The 16,289-nt window shown below is 43.8% G+C and overlaps 1 protein-coding gene across 1 annotated transcript in view; it reads right to left on the minus strand.

Moving 5' to 3' along the window:
• Window positions 1-1,023: 1,023 nt before the first annotated feature.
• The window catches only part of LOC144752129 (nicotinamide N-methyltransferase-like), a 37,529-nt gene continuing 22,263 nt past the window's right edge, over window positions 1,024-16,289 (minus strand). The window contains exons 2-3 of the mRNA XM_078640074.1: window positions 15,337-15,544; window positions 1,024-1,635 (exon numbers count right to left, since the gene is read on the minus strand). Coding sequence (XP_078496200.1) covers window positions 1,200-1,635; window positions 15,337-15,544 — 644 coding nt within the window. The 3' untranslated portion in view covers window positions 1,024-1,199. The remainder of the gene's footprint in view (window positions 1,636-15,336; window positions 15,545-16,289) is intronic.

Consider the following 16,289-nt stretch of genomic DNA (forward strand, 5'->3'; position numbering starts at 1 on the left):
CCCCCTTCATTCCTCCTGCTATCACATGAGGCTCTACAAACAAAGACAGCTCTAAGGTGATTATAATAAAGTAACAACAAACACACTGGCACTGAAGGGAACTACCTTGTGTATGAATGTGCTCACTGTGAAAGACCAAAATGCATTCATTCAAAGTGAAGTTAATCAGTCGCTGAAGTGGGCTGATGTTGTATGTGTAGTGGGTAGAAACAAATGAATGACACAACAACAGACCACTGGATGAAGAAAGATGGCTAAATGCCCCTTTAAGTAAGTATATTATGCACATAATTTTTATAAAGTCAAAAAGTATTTGCTAGTGCCATAGTTGAAAAAATTAAAGTAAAATGTAGAAGTGATGAAACACACTATAAAAATTGATAAGCCAGGAGAAGCTATATTTTTTTAACATCCTACATCTTTTATGAGGCAAATTTTATGGACAAAAGGCATATTTGAAACCATTATGTCAAGCATTTCTGCAGTGGGAGAACCCTATAAATTTCTGGCAGCATCACGCATGGAAGTGCTGGTCTCTTTGATGAGTCCACCTTAACAACCTATGACATTTTACCAAATTTAAATGACAATTGTGCTTTAACTTGTACTATTTGGCCCAATGTTGTCAGAAAATACTCAAGAGAGAGCCATGTTGCAAAAACTAACAGAGGAACTTTATTCACACAGTAACGTTTGTGGTAGATATTTATGCCCAACCTCTTCCAAAGAACACCAGCTGTCACAAAGCAGACCCACACCTCTTGACTACAGATGCACATCTCCAACTGTGTAATGTTCACTCTATCAGTTTTAATAAGAAGGAAGGCATCATTCTCTGTAAAGCGGGTAACCTGTGCTCACAGGTCTCTGGTGATCGAGCAAGAAGTCAGATCTTTTCTTTGCTACTTGCAAAGATCACACAACTTGTGAAGAGTGTTTTAGGATAGATCGTGGAGCACAAGATAGAAGCACACCTGCAGTTAATGAGTGGATTTAAGTCGAGACACCTGAGTGCTGTTTTTATTCTTTATTGTAACTTAACATTGTGTGTCCTGCTTATATAACATTTTTAGCCTATGCCAGTATTTTATAACTGCTTTAAAGAAAATTGTAAAAAGGCAACAGAGGAATTTTGATGCAGGAAACAGTTCACTTCTCTGTTACCAGTGCCTCTGATGCCTCCTTTATGTACCTGACAACTAAATATCTTTTTCTTTTCGTGCTTTTACAATGCTAATAGCACTGTAATCAATTATATCATACAAACATTGCACTTTCCGATTACTAATGTGATGCTCCACTATGACATAACCAGCATCCGTGATGGTGTTAATCAGAAACCCCTCATCGATGCATAGATGAGGAAACTTCACATCACCAACCATGTAAAACGTTGCCTGAAGACCTGTAGTCATTATAAGGTGTCCTCCACATTTCAACAGTGATGACAGATTTTTCATTGCATTGCAGAAGGTCTCCTTATCTTTGGCGAAGAACTCCAGAGAGTGCACCAGGAGCAGACAGTCAGCCTGGGGCAGGACAGTTGGAGACAAGGGGTCACTTCTTTCGATATCACATTTGCAAACGTGTTTGATTTTTTGCTGTATCATCTTCTGCTTCTCAATCCATGTTTCACTAAAAACAAACATATAACATGATTAACATGTATTTATTTATTGACAAACTTCTTTTTTGTAGGATTGTGGTTGTTATTCAGTACTAACAAGGGGGAATATTTACAAGCCCCTAGTGCCACTGAAGAGTCATTTGTTCCAAAGCTCCGGTGGTGCTCCATGCTTGGCCATATTTACAAGGCTGTGCTAAGCCACTTTGCATGGCTTAACACAGCTTTGCAGATATGGCCCTCTGCAATTCAGTTTCCTTATACAAAACAGCGTGCAATGGGTGTTGCTGTGGGCATTCCCAGCAACACCCATGGGGTTTTAATTACAAGGGTCTGTAAATCTGAGGCAGCACCAAAACCAGTGCCAAAAGAGAGGCGAGCACAGGGATGTGCCATATGTATGAAATATACCATGCCATAATTGTAACAATTGCCATTCTAAAATTAAAAGGAAACACCATCATGCACCCTAGGAAAGGCACACCCATCAGCTGAAAAGTAACAGCAACTTGTGACACTCCTAATGCTATCTATCTGCTAAAATGTCCCTGCGGACTAGTCTATGTAGGTAAAACCACCAGAAAAATTAAAATAAGGTTAACAGAACATAAAAGCAACATTAGAACCAGTAATGCAAAATCAACTGTTACCATTCATTTCAATAAGAGAAGACACAATATCTCACAATTACAATTTACTATTTTGGAAACAATCACCAAAATGGATGGTCAAGACATTAAAAAAGTACTGTGGCAAAAAGAAAACAAATGGATATACAGACTAGAAGCCATGAAGCCTCATGGGCTGAATGACCGTTTGGAATTCGCATGCTATCTGTGATCTAACTATAGTTGTTTTATTGTTCAGACTATTGCGCTACTCATACGAATATTGTTTTATAAGAATCAAGGTATTTGACATCCGATCTTATATTTATGCTCCTTACCTTACATTGATACAGAAAAGGGGGTGGTGATGAACAGAGTGTCTGAATTAAGCAGACCACTCTTACCCAGTCCAAAGATCAGGGCTTGATCCATCACCGTTATTTATCTCACTGCCCCATCCCAGCTCAGAACCTGGCTATATGCAAATTAGTTTGTCCCTGGCCCAGTGCATCATGGGAACAGGGCAGACCAAACTACCAAGCCAATTCTTCACCAGAAAGGAGACAAGCTACCGGGGACCGGTTTCTGGCATTTCAGCCTCTTCGGCCCGGCTTGCTTGAATCCTGATGGAGCAGTGAGAAAGGGACTCATGTCTGAGTATACCCTGCCACACCTATAGTGGCCAAAAACGATACAGAAAAGGGGGTGGTGATGAACAGAGTGTCTGAATTAAGCAGACCACTCTTACCCAGTCCAAAGATCAGGGCTTGATCCATCACCGTTATTTATCTCACTGCCCCATCCCAGCTCAGAACCTGGCTATATGCAAATTAGTCTGTCCCTGGCCCAGTGCATCATGGGAACAGGGCAGACCAAACTACCAAGCCAATTCTTCACCAGAAAGGAGACAAGCTACCGGGGACCGGTTTCTGGCATTTCAGCCTCTTCGGCCCGGCTTGCTTGAATCCTGATGGAGCAGTGAGAAAGGGACTCATGTCTGAGTATACCCTGCCACACCTATAGTGGCCAAAAACGATACAGAAAAGGGGGTGGTGATGAACAGAGTGTCTGAATTAAGCAGACCACTCTTACCCAGTCCAAAGATCAGGGCTTGATCCATCACCGTTATTTATCTCACTGCCCCATCCCAGCTCAGAACCTGGCTATATGCAAATTAGTCTGTCCCTGGCCCAGTGCATCATGGGAACAGGGCAGACCAAACTACCAAGCCAATTCTTCACCAGAAAGGAGACAAGCTACCGGGGACCGGTTTCTGGCATTTCAGCCTCTTCGGCCCGGCTTGCTTGAATCCTGATGGAGCAGTGAGAAAGGGACTCATGTCTGAGTATACCCTGCCACACCTATAGTGGCCAAAAACGATACAGAAAAGGGGGTGGTGATGAACAGAGTGTCTGAATTAAGCAGACCACTCTTACCCAGTCCAAAGATCAGGGCTTGATCCATCACCGTTATTTATCTCACTGCCCCATCCCAGCTCAGAACTTGGCTATATGCAAATTAGTCTGTCCCTGGCCCAGTGCATCATGGGAACAGGGCAGACCAAACTACCAAGCCAATTCTTCACCAGAAAGGAGACAAGCTACCGGGGACCGGTTTCTGGCATTTCAGCCTCTTCGGCCCGGCTTGCTTGAATCCTGATGGAGCAGTGAGAAAGGGACTCATGTCTGAGTATACCGTGCCACACCTATAGTGGCCAAAAACGATACAGAAAAGGGGGTGGTGATGAACAGAGTATCTGAATTAAGCAGACCACTCTTACCCAGTCCAAAGATCAGGGCTTGATCCATCACCGTTATTTATCTCACTGCCCCATCCCAGCTCAGAACCTGGCTATATGCAAATTAGTCTGTCCCTGGCCCAGTGCATCATGGGAACAGGGCAGACCAAACTACCAAGCCAATTCTTCACCAGAAAGGGGACAAGCTACCGGGGACCGGTTTCTGGCATTTCAGCCTCTTCGGCCCGGCTTGCTTGAATCCTGATGGAGCAGTGAGAAAGGGACTCATGTCTGAGTATACCCTGCCACACCTATAGTGGCCAAAAACGATACAGAAAAGGGGGTGGTGATGAACAGAGTGTCTGAATTAAGCAGACCACTCTTACCCAGTCCAAAGATCAGGGCTTGATCCATCACCGTTATTTATCTCACTGCCCCATCCCAGCTCAGAACCTGGCTATATGCAAATTAGTCTGTCCCTGGCCCAGTGCACCATGGGAACAGGGCAGACCTAACTACCAAGCCAATTCTTCACCAGAAAGGAGACAAGCTACCGGGGACGGGTTTCTGGCATTTCAGCCTCTTCGGCCCGGCTTGCTTGAATCCTGATGGAGCAGTGAGAAAGGGACTCATGTCTGAGTATACCCTGCCACACCTATAGTGGCCAAAAACGATACAGAAAAGGGGGTGGTGATGAACAGAGTGTCTGAATTAAGCAGACCACTCTTACCCAGTCCAAAGATCAGGGCTTGATCCATCACCGTTATTTATCTCACTGCCCCATCCCAGCTCAGAACCTGGCTATATGCAAATTAGTCTGTCCCTGGCCCAGTGCATCATGGGAACAGGGCAGACCAAACTACCAAGCCAATTCTTCACCAGAAAGGAGACAAGCTACCGGGGACCGGTTTCTGGCATTTCAGCCTCTTCGGCCCGGCTTGCTTGAATCCTGATGGAGCAGTGAGAAAGGGACTCATGTCTGAGTATACCCTGCCACACCTATAGTGGCCAAAAACGATACAGAAAAGGGGGTGGTGATGAACAGAGTGTCTGAATTAAGCAGACCACTCTTACCCAGTCCAAAGATCAGGGCTTGATCCATCACCGTTATTTATCTCACTGCCCCATCCCAGCTCAGAACCTGGCTATATGCAAATTAGTCTGTCCCTGGCCCAGTGCATCATGGGAACAGGGCAGACCAAACTACCAAGCCAATTCTTCACCAGAAAGGAGACAAGCTACCGGGGACCGGTTTCTGGCATTTCAGCCTCTTCGGCCCGGCTTGCTTGAATCCTGATGGAGCAGTGAGAAAGGGACTCATGTCTGAGTATACCCTGCCACACCTATAGTGGCCAAAAACGATACAGAAAAGGGGGTGGTGATGAACAGAGTGTCTGAATTAAGCAGACCACTCTTACCCAGTCCAAAGATCAGGGCTTGATCCATCACCGTTATTTATCTCACTGCCCCATCCCAGCTCAGAACCTGGCTATATGCAAATTAGTCTGTCCCTGGCCCAGTGCATCATGGGAACAGGGCAGACCAAACTACCAAGCCAATTCTTCACCAGAAAGGAGACAAGCTACCGGGGACCGGTTTCTGGCCTTTCAGCCTCTTCGGCCCGGCTTGCTTGAATCCTGATGGAGCAGTGAGAAAGGGACTCATGTCTGAGTATACCCTGCCACACCTATAGTGGCCAAAAACGATACAGAAAAGGGGGTGGTGATGAACAGAGTGTCTGAATTAAGCAGACCACTCTTACCCAGTCCAAAGATCAGGGCTTGATCCATCACCGTTATTTATCTCACTGCCCCATCCCAGCTCAGAACCTGGCTATATGCAAATAAGTCTGTCCCTGGCCCAGTGCATCATGGGAACAGGGCAGACCAAACTACCAAGCCAATTCTTCACCAGAAAGGAGACAAGCTATCGGGGACCGGTTTCTGGCATTTCAGCCTCATTATTTTTTATATTCGTTATTATCACATACAACACTCGTTCAGATTTTAGATTTCACTGCACCTTCGCCAGCATCGCTTTTTTTTAGAATCAGCCTCACAATTGTTATTGACACGGTGTCACTGACACACGAGCAACTACACCTTCATTTTACGATTTTTGACCATTTAAAGATGGCGTCTTGAAAACGAGTCAAGTCAAGTGACTTTTGAGTCACTTTCCATCTCCTTTATATACAAACACCTATCTCGCAATGGCGATTTTCAAACCTTTGCAGGAAGTTCAACGTTAGAGCACTCTAAGACTGCTGTACCGGTAAGAACGGGCCATTTGAGCGACTATATTTCACAAGAAAGTCTGGGGAGACCACTTTTGCATGCATAGTTTCCCCTTTTCATCACCTTTTTCGTAACCGAGCATTTTTAAGCACGTTCGTTTTTACTTGTAAACTCGATGTTAGATGTAACCGAGCACCTGACGAGAACATGCCCCACGCGACCTTCTGTTCCCTCACTAATTTCATTAGACTGTTATTTTTTTCACTTTTAACGCAACCGAACAATTTTAACACATAAAGTTTCACTTCTGAGCACCTGTTGGTCGAAATAACCGAACAGCCTTCGTGATTATATACCACACGAAGTTCCGTTGGTATAACCGTCTTATCAGATCAATATCAAATACTCTGCATTTTTATTGTCACAAACGTTTTGGCTTTCTTTTTTCGGTTCTCTTTTTTCGCATGTTCACTCCTTTAAATAAGCACCCTCTGTTATTCAATACCAACGATTCACCTTGCACAGATAACTTTATACTTGTCTCTCAGAGTATTTACCATATATTACATACTTTTCGTGTCCTTATTCAAATTCACATATAACTCCCAATAGATTCCCCTGATGAAGTGCCAAGGACGCACAAAATGCATTGGGAACATCAGGAATAGTGCGAAATGAAGCTTAATTATATTTGGAAAATGTTCTGTAATATGTGACTTACAACATATACAGATGAACATGTAATAAAATTGAACACTGATAATTGCAAAACTATATGCTTCAATTGACTTTTTCTACTACCATTGAATATATTGGATCCAAATTAACTAATTGCAAGTAGCGATTCCTTCAGCAGCGCCCGGAGGGACGAACCCTACAACTGAGTTCGCATTTTAAGTCAGCTTCTCATTAAGACAGATTCCCAGATTGCGAACCGACTTAGATGCTACCAATGGGGGATCAGCAGGAATAGGCCAGAAGTCGGCTGGGAGGGGGTAGGGCACTCTCCCACCCTCAATACAGAGGATCTCTGTTTTATCTGCATTAAATTGCAGAGAGTTGTTTCTCAGCCAGTGAACCCCATTCTGCATGCAGACATGGAAGTTCTCCAATGTGGATGACTGTTCTCCCTCCAGAGACAGAATCAACTGGGTATCTTCTGAGTAGTTTACCAGGCCTATGCCGTAAGATTAAATGACATCCACCAGGGGATGCATATAGGCATTAAATACAATAGGACTAATTGCAGAGCCCTGCGGCACACCATGGTGGATCTTGGTAAACTTGGATTGAAAAGGAGGCAGAGCCACTGCCTGACATCTGTCAGACAGATAGGAACCGAGCCATTTCTGTGCCTGGCCAACTACCCCGACTTCCTCCAATCGTTCCAGGAGAACCTTGTGATTGACTGTGTCGAATGCGGCAGACAAGTCTAACAAGATCAAAATGGCATGTTGACCCTTGTCTGCACGCCAACGAAGATCGTCCAACACAGTCAACAGGGCTGTTTCCGTCCCATATCCTGGGCGGAAGCCAAATGGTATGTCATCCAGTATATCATTTGCCTCCAGGAACTGTGTCCTGCTCACTAGGTGCTCGATAATCTTCACCGGATATGGAAGGAGTGAGATAGGCCTGTAGTTCCTGAGGCAGGCTGGGTCAAGCAAAGGTTTTTTCAATAAGGGGGAAACAACCTCTTCCAACAGGAGGGGACCATCCCGCTACACAGGAATTGATTACATAACTGCTTTAGCAAAGGAAACAGTTTGAAACCTAACACTTCCCAGACCCTCTGGGGAAGAGGGGCCAATGATGAACCAGAGGAAACCCCAAGAGCTGTTTGATTAAAATCCTCCACAGAAGGAATGTCAAAGTGATCTAGAAGAGTCTTCTGAACCGAATCCTTCCTCAACACCCTCCAGTCCTCCTGCCTATCATGTGGGGGGCCAATATCCCCAACAACTGTGCTATCCCCCTCTAGACCTTAAATAATTTTGCAGATCTTATTATCAAAAAAGGCAGCCAGCCTATCGCAGAATTCCTGCGTGGGAAGAACCTTCTTTTTAGTGCAAGCGGGCTAGCTCTATCATTCATTATTTTAAAAATGCTCTTGGAGCTATTAGGGACCCCAAGGATTACGTCTGCAAAATACTTTGCTTTAGTAGAGCAATACTTTCTTATACTAAAGATTTTCTCTTTCCAAATAGCTTTATATGTTTCAAAATACCCCTTCCTCCACCTCTGTCCTGCTTGTCTACAGCCAAGTTTTAACTTTTGCAAATCAGCATTATACCAGGGTGCTGAGGGTTTGCCAACTTTTTTGACCATCTTTCGAAGGCATGCTGGTCAAGTTGGTCATTAATTTATGAGCAGAAGGTGGGATAGTTATCCTCCACCTGTTTCCCGGGGTCAAAAGAACTTTCAGGGTGGCATACTGGGGATAGACTGGCTTTCCTCAGGAGACCTTTCCAGTCCCTGCTAAGAAAACATTGTGTTTCCTTCGTAGCAGGGTCATTCTGCTTAATGTTAAACACATCAAATTGAATCAGATGGTTATCGGACCAGCCAACTGGTATAATAGTCACCACTTCCAGTTAGTCTTCTCTAGCAAAAATCAGGTCCAAAATGTATGTATAGGTTCTACCACCCATTGTGAAAGAGACAGGTCCATACACAATTGTAGGAGATTATTGTACCCTGGGCCCATACTCCTGTTAGCCCATAAGTTAAAATCTCCTAATATGAGGAGTCTGCCATGTGAGCGAGCAATATTACTAAACACATCGATCAGGTTTTTCTGTGGATGAAGGCTGGCCACCCCAGGAGGCCTGAAGCAAATAATACCCATCAGTACCTGGTGCCCATGATCTTTTAGAGCGAAGCCCAAAAGCTCGACCCCTTCGACCACGTCAATATCCACAGGGGACAAGTTCCACTCCTCCTTAAGTAAAATCCCAACCGATAGAAAGCAGCTTGTGAAAGACTTTTTATCTCTGAGGACACGCCAGACCAAGATCCAAATCAGAGCCAGGGTGAGTCCAAGTCTCAGTCACTACCAGGGCATCTAAGTCATGAGACTCTAGAAACAGCTGCGTCTCCAGATAATGTTTACAGAGTTAAGCAGACCACACCTTAAGGAGTCCCTTTCAATGAGGTTAGCTACAGTCCCTGCCAAAGCCACTGGTTGAGGTTCCCCCCCAACACCACCCTGCTCACCTATTGCCTGTAGAAGAGTACTCCAGTACCTAAGAGTTGGAGCAGCAGGGGGATCTTTTCCAAAATCAGCAGAGTGGCTGGCGCTGCGCATGTCTGCTGCGCATCAGCTTGCTAATATGGTGCTGTCAGGTTTTGACTCCTTGCGCCTGCCTTGCTGTACAAAACTACATCTCCCATGATCCTTCGGGAGAGGGAAGTATTTCTATCCTAAGAACGCGCTTCCTGTTGCGCGTAATTCTGACTGGTTTCCCGGTGTTTCCTGCGTGAGGACTGGTAGTCACTGCACGCTATCATGGCCAAGTCCCTCGGAGTGGGAGAGCGCTGTTCGGCATCTGTGGAAGGTAGGGGTTGCATGCGGCGGAGCACACGGAGTGCGGTGCTTCTTTCTAGCTGCTGATTCTTACGAAACTATCCCGTCATTTTTCCTCTTCTTTGTTTCTACAACGGAGCGTGTTGGTATACCTACTACGCGTTGCCGTATTTCGAACTTTCTTGCTTTCAATGAAAGAACTTGAAAAGGCGCTTTTGTTAGTTTCAAAGCGGTACCTTATTTTCGGTTGCACTTCACGCGGAGCGCTGTGGTGGGCGCAACTACGCGCTACCGTGGGGAAGTGCTTGTATATGATAACTTGGGCAGCAGAGCGTCGTGGTGGGGTAACCACAAATTCCTGTGTTCCACAGAATTGTAGTGGTGCTTGCATTCAAGGGATCTATGGATGTTTTTTGTTGTTCTACATATAAACTGGTCGATAACTATTGTTACCTTTCCAGTGATCTAATACTACTGAACAGAGCGTAGTGTTGTGGTTTTTGCTTCCTACACTCTACCGTGTCTGTGGATTAAAGTGGTTACTGCAGGATAGGAGGGACCTGATAAACTATTGTTTCACGTTTGAGCTGATTACCAGAATCCTTTATTTTGCAATGACAACCTGTTTGCTTCATGGTATGTTTAGGGGTGGTTTCAAACGTTTACATAGAACCAAGGAATGTGTGAATTGTTGTCATATAATCATGTTCTGTGTTTTCATTAGGTAATATACCAGAGGGTGAAGTGTCTTGAATATACATCGGATGGATGTTGTGTTTTATTTCAAAGCAGGTATATGACAGACTAGTGAGACCATATGAGTGTAGATTGAAGGTATATGCAGTGAATATAATTGTGTCCTTTGTTGTTTCAGGATCCCTTCCCTGCTGTTCCCTTCCCTTCCCTTTTTTCCCTCGCCTAATGGCTCCAACACTCTGTGCATTACAGATAAAGTGTTGGTGACGTTGGGAGGTGGACCATTATCTACGACAACTGGATCCCATCGAGCAAGCTCTGATAGAGCTCTGACAGGTGCACCCCTGCATTTTGAAAATGACGCAGCTCAGTGCAGCACAATTACTTGTGGCACTGCTCCATTTTCAGGTAAATATGCCCCAAAAAGTTATAGAATGTTTCAAGAGGCATCTACTGTACACTTTGGGGTCGATTCCGATTCGGGAAACAAATCCGTACGACGATTCGAATTCGTAGCCGTTTCCGTATGAATTGTACTAATCCTTCCGAATCGCGTAGTACGATTTGTAGTCAAAAAATACGTCCAAATCTGTGCGAACCATATGAAAAGCTAGTAAAAATCCATACGTACCGGACCCTCACGGTGAACCGTACGAATCGTAAACATGCTGTATGACCCAACAAGTACGATCCGAACCGGGGAACGAGAACGCGATTTGTACGGAAAACGTCATATTTTAGGAATTCGTACGGAGAGCCACACAATCACATACGCACCGTACCCCTGCAATCATGGGGGTACGCACTGTACCCCTGTGCAACGTGCCCCTATGCACCGTATATCCATGCACCGTACCCCAATACACCGTACCCCTATGCACCGTACCCCTGTAATCATGGGTATGCGCACCGTACCCGGGGGGGTCTGTTTCGTACACAGTTCGAGTAGAACTCTGCTTTTTCGGATGTTTTCAGCTCACGTAGAAAAAGAGTCGTACGGAGTGTTGACGTGACGAATCGTACTTGCTGGGTCAGAAAAGGCTGCTTTGATCCGTACGGACGTGGCGTACTGCATGTTCCGAATGCGATTCGTACGGATTACTAAGTCGTATGGTCTTTCGTACGATTCGTACGGAGATCTGCTTTGGGTTCGGGTCGTACTTCATCGTACGTACGTGGACGTCGACGGGTATGATTCGTACAGAAAAAAGCTCCGTATGGCGATATGTAATGGGGCTTTACCGAATCGGAATCTGTCCCTTTATATATCACACACTTCTCTGGACTAATCTCCTATTTATGAACTAGACGCTAAGTTGTTAACCTTGATTTCTGAAAGCAGGATTAATGTCTTGAAGAAGGATTCTGCAGAAACTGTCAAATGTGGGCTATGCGTAGGTGTAGCAGCAGTCGCAATATAATGCATCACTGTGCATTATCAGAGTGTAAGGGCACACTTCTTTATTGCATTATTAGAGGTTAACAGTAAACTGAATCACTGTGTATTATCAAGGGTTGTCACTGTTCATTGTTAGGTTGTAACTGCTCTTTGCATCATCTAGGCACTGCTCACATGTGTTGGCCGACACCTAGCCTGCACCTGAATAGTCATAGAAGGGTTTGCATTTAGTGAAGAAAGAAAGAAAGAAAGAAAGAAAGAAAGAAAGAAAGAAAGAAAGAAAGAAAGAAAGAAAGAGAGAAAGAAAGAAAGAAGGAACAGAAGAAAAAAGGCAAGAAAGAAAGAAAGGGAGAAAGAAAGAAAGAAAGAAAGAAAGAAAGAAAGAAAGAAAGAAAGAAAGAAAGAAAGAAAGAAAAAGGAAGGAAGACAGAAAGAAAGAAAGTAAGAAAAAAGAAAAAAAGAAAAAATGGAGGAATGACGGAGGAAAGAGGGAAAGAAAGAAAGAAAAAAGGAATGCAAGGAAGAAAGAAGGAAAGGGTGAGAAACAAATAAACAAAGAAGCAAAGAAAGAAAAAAGGAACAGAAAATAGAAAGAAGGAAAGAGAAAGGAAGAAAGAAAGAAAGAAAGAAAGAAAGAAAGAAAGAAAGAAAGAAAGAAAGAAAGAAAGAAAGAAAGAAAGAAAGAAAGAAAGAAAGAAGGAAAGAAAGAAAGAGAGCAAGAAGGGAGGTAGGTAGGAATGGAAGAAACAAAAAAGGAAGAAATAATCAAAGAAAGAAAAAAGGGAAGAAAGAAAGAAAGAAAAGAAGAAAAACGAAAGGAAGAAGAAAGAAAAAAGAGAAAGAAAGAAAATGTAAGTAGTAAGAAGTAAAAAGACGATAACTTAATACAGAACAGTTTCAAATGGACACAATCTGGTTTGTTGTCAAAAAGCAGAAGTCAGAAAAGCAAAACTCTCCAAAAGGAATTTACAACAGCATTGTTAGGAGATGGGATTTGACAAAGATGGAATGTGCATCAGAAGCGTCCTGCTATCACACCAGGCTCTAAACAAAAAGGCAACACTAAAGTAATCATAAAGTAAACAAAAAAACTAGCACTAAAGGGAACTAGATCATTATGTGCTCACTGTGAGAAAGCAAAATGCAGTCACTCAAAGTGAAGTTATCCAGTTGCTGACCCAGTGCTCCAAGCAGTACGCTGAGTGTGCAGAATCAGAATATGAATGACAAAAGAGACCGAAGGATAAATAGAGGTGGCTGAAAGCCCACTATATCGAAGTAAATTATACATATTTTAGTACCATCAAAAGGTCTTGGTATACACTAGACCTAATAAAGAATTAGAAAGTGGACTAGCTAAAATTAATGTAAGTTCAGATTAGCAAACTATGCAGTAGACATGCCTATTGAGGACATTAAAACCAATAGAATTAAAATGGGAGAAGCAAACCTCAGATAAAGCTAAAAAAAAATAATATATCAAAACAATTTTGTGATAAACTACAATAATAAGAATAAATATTGAGGGCGTGTCCTGGGTCTAGAGCCCCAAATACAAGACAAGCAATGAGTGTGCAACACTGGCAGGTACTGCCTACAGTGAGGTCACTCTGTGAACAGGTGCACCAGCAGAGGTGGAATGTGGAACACCGAGGCAAGGGGCATCATCAGGTAAAAGCGTAGATCTCAACTGACTACACACGTCATAGCAAAGTAAACCAATGACAGAACTCACTGCAGGTTGACTTCAGCAGCTGAATCACATTCCCAGCGAAGACAGGGCCCATTACAGTTGAACTTCAACAGCTGGCATGCAGTGCAAGTTAAGATAGAACCCACTGGAGGTGGACTTTAGTTGCTGGCCCACAGTGTCAGAAAAGATGGAACCCACTGCAGGTGGAATTCTACAGCTTGGATGCAGTGCTGGCGAGGATGGAACCCACTGTAGGTGTACGTCAGCAGCTGGCTCACAGTGACAGTGCATTTGGATGCTGTTTAAATTAGTGCTGGGTGTAGTTTGCGAAGTAACGCTAGGCGAAGCTACACAAAGTGTACTTCGCACTACGCGAGCTACGCGTAGCACTACTCAAACTGCGTAGTACCCTGTTCGCACTTTGCAAGATGCCGTTTTCAATCATTGCACAGTGCGGACAAGCATCTGGCACTGTGCAATCATTGAAAACGGCATCTTGCACAGTGCGAGCTGTAGTTTTCTGCCGCTCAAGTAGATTTTTAATCGAGATGCAGCTTTCTCAGCGCGGACTGGTAGTTTCTCATCGCGAGCGGTCGCAAGCATACACGACCACTCGCAATGAGAAACCTGACCTCCCCACGTTGAGAATCTTGCCAGGAGGTTTATTTTCCATGCTCGCGATCGGCAACTTAATATTGCTGATCGCGAACGAGGAAAAAGTCTCACCGGGACGTCATTTTGCTTGCTCGCGGTCGTCAACTTGACGTTGAGGACCGCGAGCAAGCAAAAAATGACCACTGCACTACGCTACACTACTCTACGCGTATTTGCACTGTGCTACGTGCAGTTCACGTAGTGTCAAGTAGCGCAAACTTCGCAAACTACGCGAGCGTAGCATAGTGCTGTGCCCAGGTTTAGTTCAAATGCCCTTTCTTCAGGTGCTGCACAGCACACTGCACTAACCATCACAAAGTATTGTCAATATCTCGGATTTCATGGACATGGCAAACATCACCAATTGTCACACTCAGTGTGTACTTCTCTCTGTCAATCTTTCAGCCAACCAGGGACTTTCTGGGCTTCAGATTTCCACTGCTAGAGCTGGCCACAGGCCTTGGGTGGGTACATCTCTTTTGACCAGATAATAGCACTGATTATGCCCTGGCCACAGTCTTAGTTTGAGTAATGGCTCATTTCATGCACAGTCTGATCTCTCCAAACTTGTTTGAGACAATAAGTGGAGCAAAAAGATATCCCTATTGTTCTAATTATGTTTCTTATTTTAGGCAATCTAGAAACACCACAACTCGAATTCAAATGGCTGTGTAGGGATCGGTGAGATGAAATTGAAAAACATGTCCTTACAGGAGGGACAGCTATATAAAGAGATTAATATTGTCTAAAGGCAACCAAACATCTTAGAACTACACGCAAACTGATTGCTCACAGGCAGTTGTATAATGTACACAACACCAAGGAGAACTACTTTGGATGACCCTCCTCACCAGTTGACTTGAGTGCTCTCTTGTGGAGTAACATATTTCCCAAAAACATCCAGAGTGTCAGCCATGAGGTTTCGGTGCAAGAATCATCCCAGGCCCATCAGACATGTTGAAAAATGAAACGGTGTGGCCCAGTCCTAGTGTACGATGAACATGTGCCATACAAAAAGCAGTACCTGACACAAGGATTACCGAGTACCTCTGACCGGTAGAAGGTGACTTACATACACTGTGGTAATTTCAAGCCTATTACACTGAATATTTACCAACCACCATCAACACTAACGCGGTTCATACAGAGTTGGATTCATACCTGCTGCCCTGGAGTTCACAAAAATACTTTATCACGTGACTACAATCCACTGCATCAGGTTCATTCTTCAGCCATTTCTGTAGCTCCTCCACGGACTTGTCATTCAAGCAGGCAAAGGTGATCTCAGCGAAAGACTCACAGGCTGGAAGGGTGTAATGGATGAGGGGGCCAATCGAAGCTTGAATCAGAGAGCCCCCTTCCACCGCACCTGCTCAGAGAAAGATCCACACTTCAATGTACTGCAGAGCTATCAATGGATGTAGGGTTTAGTGTTCATCCGGGATCTGCGCACATCCCCTCTTGGTTGGCCAAACCCCACTGCGCACAACCTTCTGCAGGTGACCAACCATTTACCATACACTGTGATAGATATATAGATATTTACCAAATTCACCAAATATCTTTATCTATGGATTTGCATCCTGCTTCTTACTAACAGTCCATCGCATAAGGCAGTTGCCATTTTACAGGCACACAAAGATAGAGACACTCAAAAAACAATTTGTTAAAAATACTGTGCAATGAACTTGACTTCCCCAGGAATTATTAGTACCTATAAATACTGGGTTCTCTTTACAATTGTTCCACAGTATACACCACATTTATTTAAGTTTTATTCATCAGCATGGTCATATGTATGAATCCTATAGAAAACACAGTTCATTAGAGTAGCAAAAGTGGATATGACATTTTTTTAATGAAGCCACACCCTAAACTTTGCCCGGGATTCCAGATATTCTGGGCCCAACTTTCTAAAAGTGGCAATTACAAAATTGGGACTTAAATTCTGGCTTTACCATTAAAGAGGGTTTTAAATAATAATTCTTTACACACCAAACTCAACATTCCTACCCGCTCCCAATTAAAAGTTATTAATTATTAAATGTAAGAAAGTAACCCAATGTTGTACTGTGGGAAGGGTAGGACTCACAATAGTGTTAAAACAAATGTGG

Source organism: Lissotriton helveticus, chromosome 4_2 (assembly GCF_964261635.1).
Source record: "Lissotriton helveticus chromosome 4_2, aLisHel1.1, whole genome shotgun sequence".
Classification (NCBI taxonomy): domain Eukaryota; kingdom Metazoa; phylum Chordata; class Amphibia; order Caudata; family Salamandridae; genus Lissotriton; species Lissotriton helveticus.